The 14,401-nt window shown below is 39.6% G+C and overlaps 2 protein-coding genes across 3 annotated transcripts in view; one reads left to right on the forward strand and one right to left on the reverse strand.

The window, feature by feature from the left end:
- Positions 1-294: 294 nt before the first annotated feature.
- On the reverse strand, positions 295-8,908 carry dnajc22 (DnaJ (Hsp40) homolog, subfamily C, member 22). 2 transcript variants are annotated; one of them, XM_025059412.1, is made up of 4 exons: positions 5,444-8,908; positions 3,814-4,412; positions 3,243-3,535; positions 295-2,991 (listed from the first exon to the last, which is right to left on the reverse strand). In XM_025059412.1, the coding sequence occupies exons 2-4, from the start codon at positions 4,361-4,363 to the stop codon at positions 2,815-2,817; spliced, it is 1,020 nt and encodes a 339-aa protein (XP_024915180.1). In that variant the 5' UTR covers positions 4,364-4,412; positions 5,444-8,908; the 3' UTR covers positions 295-2,814. The 2 variants fall into 2 exon arrangements, with proteins under 2 accessions (XP_024915180.1, XP_008317068.1); XM_008318846.3 differs by having other exon boundaries at positions 5,314-8,908.
- Positions 4,748-14,401, forward strand: part of lmbr1l (limb development membrane protein 1-like) — a 16,159-nt gene continuing 6,505 nt past the window's right edge. Inside the window, exons 1-6 of the mRNA XM_017036314.2 lie at positions 4,748-4,979; positions 9,622-9,706; positions 13,002-13,035; positions 13,351-13,490; positions 14,012-14,115; positions 14,192-14,315. Coding sequence (XP_016891803.1) covers positions 4,917-4,979; positions 9,622-9,706; positions 13,002-13,035; positions 13,351-13,490; positions 14,012-14,115; positions 14,192-14,315 — 550 coding nt within the window. The 5' untranslated portion in view covers positions 4,748-4,916. The remainder of the gene's footprint in view (positions 4,980-9,621; positions 9,707-13,001; positions 13,036-13,350; positions 13,491-14,011; positions 14,116-14,191; positions 14,316-14,401) is intronic.

A 14,401-nucleotide genomic window follows, 5' to 3' on the forward strand; every position in this document is an offset into this window, starting at 1 on the left:
TGTGGCAGGGATAATCATTGGGATTGTTTTTTGTTTGTTTTGTTTTAGTTTTCTAATTTATTTGCTGATATTTTATTGTCATATTGATGAACACTGTGAGATAAGATGTGACAAAAGCAAGAATCCTGGTGTGAAACTGAAACGTTGGCGTGCGGTCCGTGTCTTCAGCTGCACGTCTCCGAGCGTTCGTTCAATCACTCAGCTCGTATTTGGATGGAGCCATAAAAATCCCACTGAAATGACATTCAGTTCACTGAGCAAAAAAACAGCAACAAGAGACTTTTTATTCTGTTTTATATGTACTTTATGTTGTGTAAAAAATTTAATGAGGTGTTTTTCTGTTGACTTTGACATTAGACACTACTGATGGGTACATTTGACCTGTACATAAACCCGCGATCGTTTCTTTTATACTACAAGCACCAGTGTGATGATTGTTTCTTGGTTGTTTTTTTGTTTTTTGTTTTTTTTTTGGTACAGTCAGGAAATGTGTGTGTGAGTGTGTGTGTGTGTGAAAAAGAGAGAAATGTTTGCATGGTTTTCTACTGTGCCAGGAATTTTGACTGTGTCTTTGCTGGAATTGATTCTTTTCATAGACCCCTCTTGGCCGTTTGGTGGTACTACTGATCCCAGGTCATTTCCCTGCATATTCTGTTGGTTTTTTTTCTTCTTCTTTATTTTATTATTGGAAATGCTTGAGTTGTTATCAGGGCTCAGTAATGCAGACCTGTCTCCACACTCCCGAGGGTGACATCTCTCTCACTGACACTGGAATATTATGGTGTGAACCTTAACCTTGAATTCTGCAGATTCTGTTCATTCAGACGCCAACCACTGAGCATTCGCACATAGGAAACAAATATCTATAGGTGAACAGAGCCATTCAGAATTTTATATCTTTAAGAACTGTAAAACAAAAAAACAAAAAAAAAACCCTGCACGTTTTCTCCATTTTATGTGGCTGCTGACATGGCTGTTGAACTATTGTGTCCCCGTTTTGTCAACATCAGGCTCTGTACTGTTACGTCCACATGGACTTTAGTGAATATTAGTTATGTCCAATACCTGCACCGAAATCTGTCATGTTAGGTTCCATTTTTGCATGCTGTGTCAAACACTGGCTCCTCTGCACTGAGGTGAACAAACTCGACCTCCACTTCTTTCAGGTTTTTCGCTCATGTTCCTCGGAAATGTTGCTGCTACTGTAGACATATGAAAATGTTCAGCAGACGGAGCGTAGCAGGAAATGTAAAGTTGGGAGAATTACTGGGAGGAGACTGAGTTCAACCAAAACTGTCAAAAACACTCATCCAGTCCATGTTGGGTTTGTTGCCATGGGTATATGACCATCAGACATCCTGTTCACATGTATTACTTCAGGACTTCAGGTCTTCAACATCAAGGTGTGAATCTTTTCAGAATTAGTTCTAAAGTGTATATAGATAATATACATTAAATTCCTCTTTTTTCCTACCTGGTATTTCAGCTGTGTCTTTTGTGTTGTGTAGAATAAAAAATGTTTATATATTTTATAAAGAAAGACATTTGTATAGAAATGACATGCAACACCTGACAAGTTAGTTCTCCACAGCAAAAACAAATGTTTCGTGGCATAGGCTAAAGAACTTTAAATCAACCAATCACTATTTTAAAAAAGCCTAAAGAACACAACCAGATAAGTCAGTCAAACAAAAAGTTTAATATCTGTGAAAATATAAATGTTCACGTTTAATAGAGAAAAAGCAAAAATAGCCCAAAATTGGCTTAGAGCAATTGAACATCTAAAAAAATTATTTCATGAAATTAACCTTTGAAAGATTTGCTCTTTTTAATAAATTACTTTACAGGGTTAATGGTTTAACTGGTTTATATACTGTATGTCATTACATGTGTCACCCTGATGCCAAACATGTAGAGTTGAGTAGTGTTCAGTGCAGCGGGAACATTCATCATGTTCAACTAACAGTAAAATCACTTACGTCATCTTCAAGTATCATTTACTTCCTAATTTTCTTTAAACATTATGCAAAAAACATAGTCGAACTAAGGACATTATTTAAGAAAATAAAACTGCTGTAATAAGAGGGCCTGTGTTGAAGCACCCCCTGGTGGACAAATGGAAAATAACCTGTATAAACCAGTATTGCAACTATTTGGCTGTGGCATGGTAATCGTCTAGGGTGGGATCAAGAGTTATTATACAGATGTAAGAAAAGCCCTCTTAATTACTCATATTACTAATATCAAACTTAAAATTGCTGAATACATTAAGCTACAGATCCCATCAGCAGCTAAACGTATACAGCCCACCCAAAAGAGGCAAACATAATACAATTCAAGGTCAGTTTTGGGGCACTCTCACAGCAGTACTTCTCATCTTTTACAAGATTCTATCTCGCCTTCGTGTTTCTCATCAAATTAGAGCATTTTGAGAATTTTTTGAGAAAATTATTTTTTGGGGAATTTTTCAGTAAAATCCTAATTTCGGGTCATATGGTCAGATGGTGGAAGATGGAGAAAAAAATCTAGATTTTTTTTTTGTAAAATACAAATTTCGCGTGTCTTGTGGTCACCGAACATGCGGTTCATGCAAAACCAAATTGTTTTTCTTGCAGCGAGTAATAGTTCAATAGTGTAATGGCACAAGCTAGGCCACAGGGTGGCAGCAATTTCACTCCGTCACTCTGTCAGTCGTTAGGATCTCGATAGGTTTTCACAGTGACAGCTGAATGCCTGTGTGAGACACTTAGTCAAGAATCGTCACATTTCTTTTGTATGGCCACGGGTTATATCTTTGAACGGAATTGAATGTTGTTATTTGAACGGACGAGGTCTGTGTCTCTGCTGAAGGACTTCATAGGCCTGTTGAATCTTTATAAACATTGCCTCAGCCTCCTGACTGGGACTGTGGTCTGGATGCCATTTCTTAGCAAGTTCCCTGTATCTTTGAGTTATCTCTGCAAAAGAGGCCTCTGTGTCCAGGAACAATATCTGCAACAGAAATAGATGCACGGCATTAAATGCAATGTTTGTGCAATTTTATTTGAGATATTATTGATAACAGAAAACAAGATTTTGCCCCTGTTAGATTTGTCCTGGTTAGTTCTGTATTATTTTAAGTAATTAGTAAAGGTTCATTGTAAAGTGTTTTTTTTTTCTAACTGGTTATCTTAGTAATTATTTTCTCTAGATACTTTAGATATGTCCTGTTTTTGCTTTTTAAAAATGTCATCAAAACTCACCCTGAGAGCCACCTTTTCTTTCTCGGTGTATTCCTTGAGAATAATTTCCAACACTTTCTTCCAGGCTTCTTCATAGTACCCACCCCCAGTGATAGCACACAGGATGTGGTAGGGCATCAAAATAAAATACTCCAGAACATTTCTGAGCCAGGGCAAGAACCAGAAAATATCCAGCAGAGCTTTCACACAGTCAGACAGGTAGTAGAGAGTGACTGTGGTGTTGTGGAAAATACAGTAACCCAGTGGAGCAGAGAACGCCAGCAAAGCTAGTCCGAGCCAAAGAAGCCTTGGACCTAGAGTGGACAGAGGAAAGAATGTCAGTGTTGTAAGACACGAGTCCATGACTTATTGATACAAACTCAAACAATGATCAATCAGAGTAGTGGATTCCCTGGAGACTTGGATTCACTTTTTGTTTTTAACAGGGATTCTAATCTCCAATTTCAACATTTCTTAAGTAAGACTAAACTAATCTAATCTGTAAACCCTAGTCAGAGGCTATTCATTATTAATAATCACTACACAAACAGAAACTGGGAGATATACCAGACTTGTGAGTTTCTTTTTATACCTAGTTTTCGTCTTTCCTGCGTCCTTCGATGGGGTTTATATTTTCTGTGTTGAGAGGCTGTGACACTGGCAGCCAGGCTAATAGGAAGTGGAGAGAAGGTGCTTCCGTAGAACACTGTCGAAGTCAGGATACAAGCGATCAAAGTTTTGTTAAGGTCAGAGGTCTGTTGGCCAACAGAGGCCACCAGATGCACCCCTGCTCCTATACATAAAGGCAGGACGATCAGGTAGAAGAAGTTGAACGTGTTGAGTCCGATCAGAGCCACGGTTCCAAAGTAGATCCCAACACACACCTGACCGACAAATCTGAAAGGGCTTATGGGAGGAAGGAATTTGTCAGTTGGTTGTTTCCGCCGATTGTCTGCTTCCTGGTTAGCCTCATCCACATAGGCAGGGATACGTAAGACCTCTCTGATCCAGCCAAGTCCAAAGCCTCCCAGTGTTATTATCCACAGCAGAGCATGGCTGTCTCTTCCTAAATACAGATGGTGAAGGCCCACAGGTCCACCTAATGCCCACAGGGCATAGGCTGTCATTACACTTTTCACCATATTTTTTTTTTATTATGACCACGTGTTCATTCTTGACATAGGCTGCTACCTGGAATGGAGTGAGACAACATAAATCAATAAATATATATTTTCATGGTGGGTTTTTTTTAAATATTTCTATGCAATGTCCCTAGGATAGCAACACATTTGACAAGCAACATGCAAAGAGATTTAAAATCAACGTATTTATTGCATCAAAATTGCAACTTAATTAATTAAAAAATAGTTTAAAGGCTTTAATAAAAAGGATTTTAAAAAATTGACATCACATTTATTGTTTTGTTTTGGGCTCATTATGATTGACAGACACCCTACACGTATCTTCCCCCAACTCCCCTTTTTTTTCTCTATCCACGCCCCCTACATTGGCCCCTCCCTCTGGTTGCTTTTAACCGGTGTACAGGGAACTCTTAGCAGCAGCTCAGCACCGCGGCTTCAGAACGTACGTCAAACACGGGGGCACTTCCGGAGAAGATGCCTCGTCTTTTAAATCTATAAGCCGTGTTCTGTTGGCGATTTCAAGCCTGTGAGGCCACTGGAATGGTTTCGGAGGATGGAAGCGAACGACGTGTCGGTCAGAGAGCAACTTTTTCACAACCGAGTCCGGGAGACCATAGTAAGTTCCGCCCCGGCTAGTACTGATGAACGAAGCGTCGGTTGATATGCATACGAGGGTCTCCTTTAACAATGCACACCCACAGCAGGGGATTTAAACCGAACAGTACGACATGCTAATCATTTTCCCCTTTTTTAATTTGTTTGGTTAACAACTGTACAACACTCCGAGACAAGTCGTTGAGGCGACAACGTGTCAATTGTCACCAGAAATATCTATATAATAGAGTTTATCTTATTTTTTTTCCATGTTTTCTTCGTCATTGTTGAACGAAGTTTGTTGTACCCGCTGCCCTGTCTGCACGAATGCAGCCGGTCACACAGGAACTACTCACTCGGCATTAGCATCTCCTCAGTTGTGTTTTTAAGTCACCCACTCCTTATGTCAGACCGTCATTTCTCAGGACACCAACACCCGATCTTAACTGTTAATGCTCCTAAAATTATGTCAACGACGCACTTTACCTTTGCTCATTCCTGCCCTGCCTCTGTTTTGTGTTAGACGGCAGCTTCTGCTGAACTTCAGACCTGAATGACACATGGAGGCTGAACTTTCACCTCAGAAAGTGCAATCAGATTCCATAAAAAGTCCAGATTCAGTTTGTGCACTGATTGCAGATATCTCTATTGACTAGGACTTGGTTTAACCATTGTTGGTCAGTAATAGAACACTGTGAGATTATTGCTTTACTCAGTAACTAATTGTGTAATGTATTATTATATATGTCACACTAGTACTATACTTAGTAATGAGTAACTATTCCTTGGTTAACATCCCATTCACGATACTTGTTTAATGTTATGAATTTCTACACCTCTGTTACAGCTTGTTGCCTGCAACCTAGCCTCTACTGAAAAATAAAATAAACAAAATCTGGACTTAATATGGACTCTGTAGTAACCCCTTTTTGCAGTCTGGAGTTAAATATAATCATTTAAAAAAATTTAAGCAAACACCCAAATTCCCAATCTTGGTAAAACATGGAGAAGGTTGCATCAGTCCATTATCCAGACTATATCTGTGTTAAGCTCTGATGAAAGCACAAACTCAGAGATTCATCTTCTAATGCCCTGATGCCCACATTCATTGTAGCGCCCATGTTTTGACTTAGTCTCTTTTTCCTTAAGTCCTAATGCTATTAGTTGACCACCCCTCTTTAAGCTCCTGGCAGCCCTCGAGATTCTTCTTACCACCCCCTCATCACAGTCATGCTTCAGCCTGATCCGCTGCCCCACATCTCTTGCTGTTTGCATTTGGTGGCTTTTTTGTTTTTTAACAACATCATCAGTTTAAATTCCAGTTGGTGTGTTTCATGTGCACCTCTGTTTCTGAGTAATCAAAGATAAACACTTCATAATGTTTTGGGAAGAGATTAAAGACAGAACGAACGCTGATATTTGCTCAGCAACTGCAAATATATGAATAACACACAATAATGTATCATGACGTGCACTGTTCACTATTTAAAAAAAAAAAGAAAATAAATAAATTTCAAAACAGTCGTGTCACCACAAATGATGGGTTATGAGACTAATAATATATATATATTTATATATATATACTGTATATAGATAGATAGATAGATAAATATGTCCATGTGTTTAATTCCTGATGTAGGACACAGCGTGTCATTACTACAGTACAGAGTTTACTCATACATTTTTGTCCAGTTGCTGGCTAATTGTTGTCTACATGCAAACAAAACTAAAAGCAGTAACAGATTTTCTATTGGCATTGTTAACACTAATCATGGCAGCGATGAAGCAAAAACACACCATTGACATGTAGCATTACTTTCTTTTATATTTATAATCCGACAGTGTTCAGACCATTGTTAACTTAAGCTTATGCAGTGCAAAGAATCATCTCCAATAAGTCTATTTTTTTCACAAAGCTGTTTGCGGGTTACATGTAAGAGCGACCAGTACACACCTACAGTCCGCTGACTGAACCAGGAAGGATGAATGTTTACTAGAATAAAAAAAGGTCAAGATTATATCTTTTTTTCTATGGAAATGTAACACCTAGCAACTACGCATGCAAATAAATCAAATGATCACAGGACACTGTAGCTCAGAATGTAATAATAGAAAGACTTCGATGTTGCTTCCGAAATTGTATATCAATAGACTGTCAAATCTTAGGTGAGTCAATGCTCTAGAATGTTCAAAACAACAAACTGTAGCTGAAGTCTTTCTTTGACTTCGTGTGGAAACGTGCCAAGCCTTATTCTGTGTCTTAGAAAACAAAGACTGCTGGGATGAACCTGTGTGTGTAGAGCTGGTTAGGAGATGACCTTGTATTTGGACTTTTTGCAAGGAATGTGCTGTTCTTAAACTCCTCCGGGTGGTATCTTAGTTTTGAGGTCAAACTGATGGGAATACTGCTCATGTTTGTTATTCACAGCGATGTTTGGGCGACTCCAGGAGTTCTAAAACGTTAGGAGGAACAACATATCACTGGTGCTTCCCACTGGAGCTGTGTTTCTTTTAACTCTCTTCCCAGTTGGCTTTGTGTTCGCTGCCAGCTCTTGACTCTGCCAGCCGTCTATTCTACAAACTCTAACCAGCCTTTGTTTTCTGCCCCTTCTCATGTTGGATTAGTCAAAGCGAGCTCCTCGCCAAAGTGCACGTGTGTGGCAGACTGCGATGATTGGTTGTTCTGCACCGTCCACTCTTGGAACAGCTCGAATTTCATCTCTTGCATAAGAAACACTGTCGATTTGTAAACAAATGCTACATTAGTCCAGTTTGGATGCAGAATTACAGATAAAATCCTTATCAGTTCTGATTATCAACAGTTGTTGTGAGTGAATTCATCCTGTTTTCCTCTTTAAAAACAGGACATTAATTTAGACTGTGGGCCTGTTTATCACACACAATAATTAATTTACACAATAACATATAAATGTGCAAAACTACACTTTTGAAAATTGTTTAGAGTTTGACCTGTGGGAAAATTGTGTTGAAGGTAACATACAGCGTATTTGTACTACTACCAGTACATCTCCAGATTCACAAATGCTGGCTTGTGCAACTTTTTGTTGACAACAGTCTGTGTGGCCCTTTTTCATCTGATTTCTTCCTAAAAACCAAGTTAAACTTGAACTCTCCAGACCAAAGAACACGATTTCACTGGCATCAGTGACTTGGGTGATACTGACAGGTGACATTGATAGGATGAATACCAGACACACCCAACTGTATACGGTACAGTGTTATGATCATGAATCAAGTAAATAAACACAGTGAAAGATTTATTACCTCAGTAATTATCTGTAGAGACATGTTGTGACCCAATCTTTTTTTTAGATTTTTGTGGTTGTATGGATTACCACTAACCTGAATTGACACTTGTGGAAAGTAAGTGGGGCAGTGGTGGCTTGGTGGTTAAGGAAGCAGACCTGGGTCTGGAAGTCCACCTGCTGCCAAGTTACCACTTAGGTGCACTGAGCATGACACGGTCACCACACTCTGCCCACTTTGGTGATGGGTAAAATGCAGAGGTCACATTTCATGTGTGTGCAGCGCTGTGCTGCGTCACAATGACAAAAAGTTCACTTTCCTTCCTTTTCCTTCCTTTGGTTTGCAGCTTTCTCCAGTTGCAGCCTCCCATTAGTTAAATTGGTTTGAATGTGTGTTTATCAACACTTCAACTTGCCTTCATGTATTTAATGTCACTGCAACGTAAAATTAAACTACCAATCCATTCTATGACTTTGGTGTGGAAACACACATGACAAAACAGACTTCTTTTTTTTTTTTAAATGCAGTCAGCCTCAGAGTTCTCAGAGGCTCAACAATATTTCCTGCCAGAGCGTTCTATGTATTTAATACACTGGTTAAAGGAACAGGTTTTACACCTCTGAGCAAGTTGTCACATATCTGTCGTTCTCCTTTGAGCTTCTCTTTGTTTGTTGTCTTTGTTACCTTAGGAACAAACTGCTACAGCTTCACACTGCACACTCTCTCTCTCAGCCAAACTGTTTTGATCACTGCTCAAGGTTTTGTCAGCATCTGCTCTTCCTGTCCGCTACAGCTTCACACTGCACACTCTCTCAGCCAAACTGTTTTGATCTGTCAGTGTAAACGTAGCAGCGTATCATCATCGAACAATTTGACATAAAACATTTTCACGGGCTGCTAGAGCTCGATTTCAGCTTCGTCAGCAAAACAACACTGATGCTCAAGATGTGGTTATGTGAACCAATCCCAGAGAAGAGCAGTTTGTTTTTTGGACTTGTCTGTAAACAAAGGGTGCAATGGAACACGGGTTCAAGTTTAGGTACAAGCTCTTTTATTGGGACTTTCTTTTCTTAACACGACCTTAACAGAGTTTACTGCAAGAAGAATTTTGTATCAAAATATTGATCCTTGGTGGTAAATAATGGTCTTTCTGTATGGTTGATGTTCTCACTGTGTGTTCGTGGCTTTTCTCAGGATGCTGAATAGGGATGTTCATTTGACACGAGCTTAGATTTAAATATAGGTAAAGGTCAATGCTTGGTCCTTCTTTTGAGTCTACTAAGTGTGTGTTCAAGTAAATGCTTTGCCCAACATGAACCCAGCTTTGCTTTCCATCTGTGCCACAAACCAAACACCAGTGAGGAATTTCCAATATATATATTTTTTCTTTCTCCCAGATCTGCGTGCTCCTGTTCACATTCCTCTACATCCTGTCCTACCTCATACTGACACACTTCAAGAAGGCTGCCGAGTTTGTCACAGGTAAGATCTCAGTGAGTCGTGAAAACAGTATTTGCTTAGAGACCTGGAGGAAAATTGCCAAAAGGGGAAACTCTTCCCTGATGCTGTTGACAGACATAATTAGTACATGCGAAGGCTGTGGAATGCTTATTACCTGTAGTGCGTAAAGATCACATTTGTCAAGATGTCGCAGGTGTTGTTGAGGAGACTCAAGTCACTGCAGTGAGAGACTTGTACTTCTAACGTATGCAAAAGACAAAAATCACTGCCATCCAGGAAGACACAAAGCAATAGTTTAAATGCACATAACAGAAGTAGTTTATTAACTCTATCTCATCACAGCTAAAGTTTGTGGACTATCTGATGGAATGGGGTCGTCAGTAGTCATGGTATGTATGTGAAGGTACCAGGGATGCATCTGTCAAGGAGTTAGGTTACTGCGAGAATTCCATCTATTTTTCTCCAGGCCATGCCTCATTCTGCAGGTATCAATGTATTTGTGATGAAAGAGTATGTGTGCATACTGGCCTGCCTGCAGTCCAGCTCCATTTCCTATTGACAACAGCTGTGCATCCTCCAGAGAAAAATCAAGAAATAAATAATCGTGCTCCACACACTGCACAACATGATTATCAAGAAGTGAAATATACAGCAGAGAGGCACGCATCAATTTATATTTTATTTTATCCTAACATAGTATTTAGCTGAACATCAACACATTTTTTCCACCAATGAAGTTCGTGAGAACTACTTTCCAGACGTTCATGTGAAGCTATTTCCCACGTTTGTCCACATGCACAGCAAATATCACTTGTTTACACACGTCCAGTGTTGTATATAGACAACCAAAGTACCTAGACTTTGACAGGAGTATTCCTGAGGCGGAGGTTTGTTATGTAACCTGTAACAACCTCCCCAAGCAGTGGATCCCAGTGGATCAGGGACACGGAGGAGTGGTGGAGAACGTTGAAGATAAACACTGGTGTTATTTATGCTCCTTCTCTTTCAGGAAAACATCACAAATACAGTTTGATTGAACACAGCAATAGTGAAAACCTTGACTCATGGATGTTTCCAAAAGTTTGGCTCGGCACTTAAACCTGTGTCTCACTTTATTATGAAGAGTTTAACGTTCCAGAGGCTCAGAGTTACATCATAAATCCAATATCACGCCTCTATTGGAAACAGATGTAGGAAGTCTGAGGGTCCAAGTCTGTGCTCCACTTGGGCCAAGCTGGGACTGAGGCTGCGGCCTTCTCCAAATCCCCCACCCTTTTTCTCTTCTTACAAACATGCTGTGCTTTCATTTAGTTTTACTGTGAAACAGCAGTTGGGCCTTCCAGCTAAATGATGATTGAGCAGCACCCTAAACTGACAAGACCAAGGTGTTAAAAACTGGTTTTTGCTGCACTGATTTTGCCTCACGATTAAACAGCTGATTAGGTTCTGTGGAATAAACTTTATAGTATCTCAAAGTACTGTTGCGGGTTTTACTGGATTAGGGCAGGAACTCCTTGAAGATGCTTTTAATGATCATAATCATCAAAGTGAAAATCTCAGATGTATGGCTAATATTTGTTGTTGTTTTTTTCTGTTTCTTCTTTGCTCACAATCATCTGAACCGCAGTCTTATTTGTACAGAATGTTCTTAACCCCAGTCTCTGTGGCCAGATGGAGTTTTTTTTCCTGATCTGTACCTCTGCACTGTACAGAGGAACAGAGTGTACTGTACAGTCCACCAGGCTTTACATTTCAGTAATAACTGATATTTTGTGATATGGATGATTCTTACTCATACTTACTGCAAAAAGTCACACTCAAGTGTAAGAGTTAGAGAGTCATTCTGACTGACATTTAATGAACAACATGTGTAGGAGTGTGAAAAGCTTTACTCCAGCTGATATGAAGTAACTAAATAATGTGTAAGGAAGGAAGTTTTTTGAGGCTTTGCCGAGGAAACACACTTTTGGCCTATAATACTAAAGATATGAGACGTGCCTTTGTAAGTAATATATTTTGAATTGAATCTAAAATTGTGATTTACTTTTCAGTTCGGCTCAGTTGTTTGTTTGTTTTTTATTTAGTAAATTATTCAAGCTGGCACATGAGGAAAACATCATCGCTAACACGAAAACAACTCTGTTTAGACCTTAGAAAAAGGAACTGGTTCTCTCCACACAGAACCAGGGCAAACAAAGGTATCATGATGTTCCCCAGTGTCAACAGAGTCAGAGTGTGGAGAACAAAACCAGCAGAGATAGGTAACAAAGGATTTGAGATCTTGACGTGTCTGTAGAACACCAGAACAGCTGCATGGGCCGCAGTGACTGACTTGAATCTGCCACGGACGGAAACTTTCATTACTGGACTGTTCAGGTCAAACTCCACCGTGGTTGAAGAGACGCATTCAAGCCAAACTTCTGATTTCTGCTAATAACGACCCCTGTAGAGAAACGACTCATAACACAGACTGACAATTCACAGAAAACAGAACTGTTTGACTGTTGAAAAGGCTAAGCACGGAGACAAAGGACAAAGTCTCCACAGTGAAACATTGAGGTAGAAGTATAATGTGAAAAACTGTAAGAATGTGAGAAATTCACCAGCAAAATTGTACCATTGTCATTGTGTCGCAGTAACAGCCCAAACCACACTTTGAGGGGAAAAAATCTCCATCTGGCCAAAGTGAATGTTTTTGATTAGTGCACATTTTTTAACAGTTGGGAAACGTTTTGTTTCTGTTGGAAAAGAGAAATGTTGTAAATGTTCTAATTAACAGTTAGACATTTTTAAATTCTACGTTTAAGCCTCATGTTTTACTGAATGATAACACCGTTGGTCCTGTAGGGTCATGAATAACTCCACCATGTTTTGATCGTTATTTAAATTACATAGTAATTGTCAATCAATTTCATGCAACATTTCATGTTTTAGTCTAACTTCAGTTCAACTTATTTGAATGAAAAATGTTCTTCTATTTCTGAATTAAGAGCCAATTCATGCTGTTGGAAAAAAGGTGTAATGACAAAGTTTGTGAGTTAAAAATGTTTTTATTTGGGACCAAAATAAACATCAATACAAGGGTTACAAATGTTTCACAATGTAAGTTTTCCATAAAAAAAAAAAAAGCACGTACTGTTTATTTTATGCCTGGGAACAGTTTTTTTTTTATGGAAAACTCCATTAAAAAAAAAGCATGTACTGTTTATTTTATGCCTGGGAACGGATTATCAAGTCTCTGTCATTTGTGAAGTTAATCCTGTCATATTTACTTATTTCTTTCTTTGATCAAATATGTTCTTCTGTCCTCTCACAGATGATAATGAAGACGCCACCGTCAATAAAATTGCGTAAGTGACTCCTCTAATGATTAACTGTCCCACAGCGGTCTGTTTCTACTCACACGGTGCACATACAGTATGAATGACTGCCCTGATGGCTGAGTCAGCGTGACATGTTGTGGCCTGTGGTCTTTGGCTGTACATTTATTACTCTCTATCTTTGGAGTCTCTGGAGTTGTTGTTGTCGTTCAGTCTTGGAGCACCTTACGTCCTCCTGCCCTTTGTCACCATATGCTGTCACTGTACTTTATCCCTGGACGCTGTAACCCACACTTGCACATTCAATGTTGGACTGAACACAGATTCTTGTTTTTCTCTCTCCAGGCTGTGGTTGTGTACCTTCACCCTGTCTGTTGCAGTGTGTGCCGTCCTCCTGCTGCCCATCTCCATTTTATCCAATGAGGTGCTGCTCACTTTCCCCCACAGCTACTACATGCAGTGGCTCAATGGATCGCTCATTCATGGTAATAACCAATGTTCTCACACACGTCACCCAATCCAGAGGAGCAGTCGATTACAGAGAATGTCATTATGTCTGTAAACACAGCCTCAGATGTAATGAGTATCGCTGTGAACAGGCGTCAAGATCAATACTGCACAGAGGCCTGTGTCCTAACAGGGACGGAGAATTATTATGGATGGATAAGCTGTGACCTTCACTGTGTCATGTTTTATTTCAAAGAAAATACTTCTGCTCTAGGCAGCTGTCGAACTGCGTGTGAATCTGTGTTTTTAAGGTGGAATCAAAACTATATATTTTAAGTTTGCCATTTCGTATATATATATATATTTTATATCACAATTTAAGAAGTTTTTTTTTTCACATCCATGTGTTTCTGTCTAAAGCATTTAGTTACACATTAATGATGGTGCTGCTAAACAACTCTCTGTGGTCAGTGATGGTACTGCTGTTTTGCTTCTCTCCAAATTGAACCAAAAGTATGTCAGAGTTACATTTGGAAAATCTCTGTTTCTCTCATTTCAGGCTTGTGGAACTTAGTTTTCCTTTTCTCAAATTTGTCCCTGGTCTTCCTCATGCCTTTCGCCTACTTCTTCACAGAGTCAGAGGGGTTTGCAGGATCCAGAAAGGTACAGCTATAGAACAGACTATATATGACAACGTGTGCGTTTGAACTTGTTGATAAGGCAGTACCTGTCTGTGTAGGGTGTGATGGCACGGGTCTACGAAGCAGTGGTGCTGCTGTTGCTGCTGGCCTTACTGGTGCTGGGCATCGTGTGGGTGGCTTCAGCCCTCCTACATGACAACATCGCCAGGAAGAGCCTCTACGGTGAGTCACCTCTGTCATTCCTAAACACTCTTCAGCACAGGCGGCATCTGTTGTTGTTTTTATAACCGTTTTTCTGTTCTCTGTGT

This window comes from Cynoglossus semilaevis, chromosome 10 (genome assembly GCF_000523025.1).
Source record: "Cynoglossus semilaevis isolate Cse_v1.0 chromosome 10, Cse_v1.0, whole genome shotgun sequence".
Lineage (NCBI taxonomy): Eukaryota > Metazoa > Chordata > Actinopteri > Pleuronectiformes > Cynoglossidae > Cynoglossus > Cynoglossus semilaevis.

Excerpts from the sequence above, each read along its gene's own strand:
- dnajc22 (XM_025059412.1), bottom strand. The coding sequence starts at position 4,363 with ATGGTGAAAAGTGTAATGACAGCCTATGCCCTGTGGGCATTAGGTGGA. Across the intron at positions 3,536-3,813 it reads GCAGGAAAGACGAAAACTAG|GTCCAAGGCTTCTTTGGCTC; the intron begins GTATAAAAAGAA and ends TGTCCACTCTAG. Across the intron at positions 2,992-3,242 it reads AAGAAAAGGTGGCTCTCAGG|ATATTGTTCCTGGACACAGA; the intron begins GTGAGTTTTGAT and ends TTTCTGTTGCAG.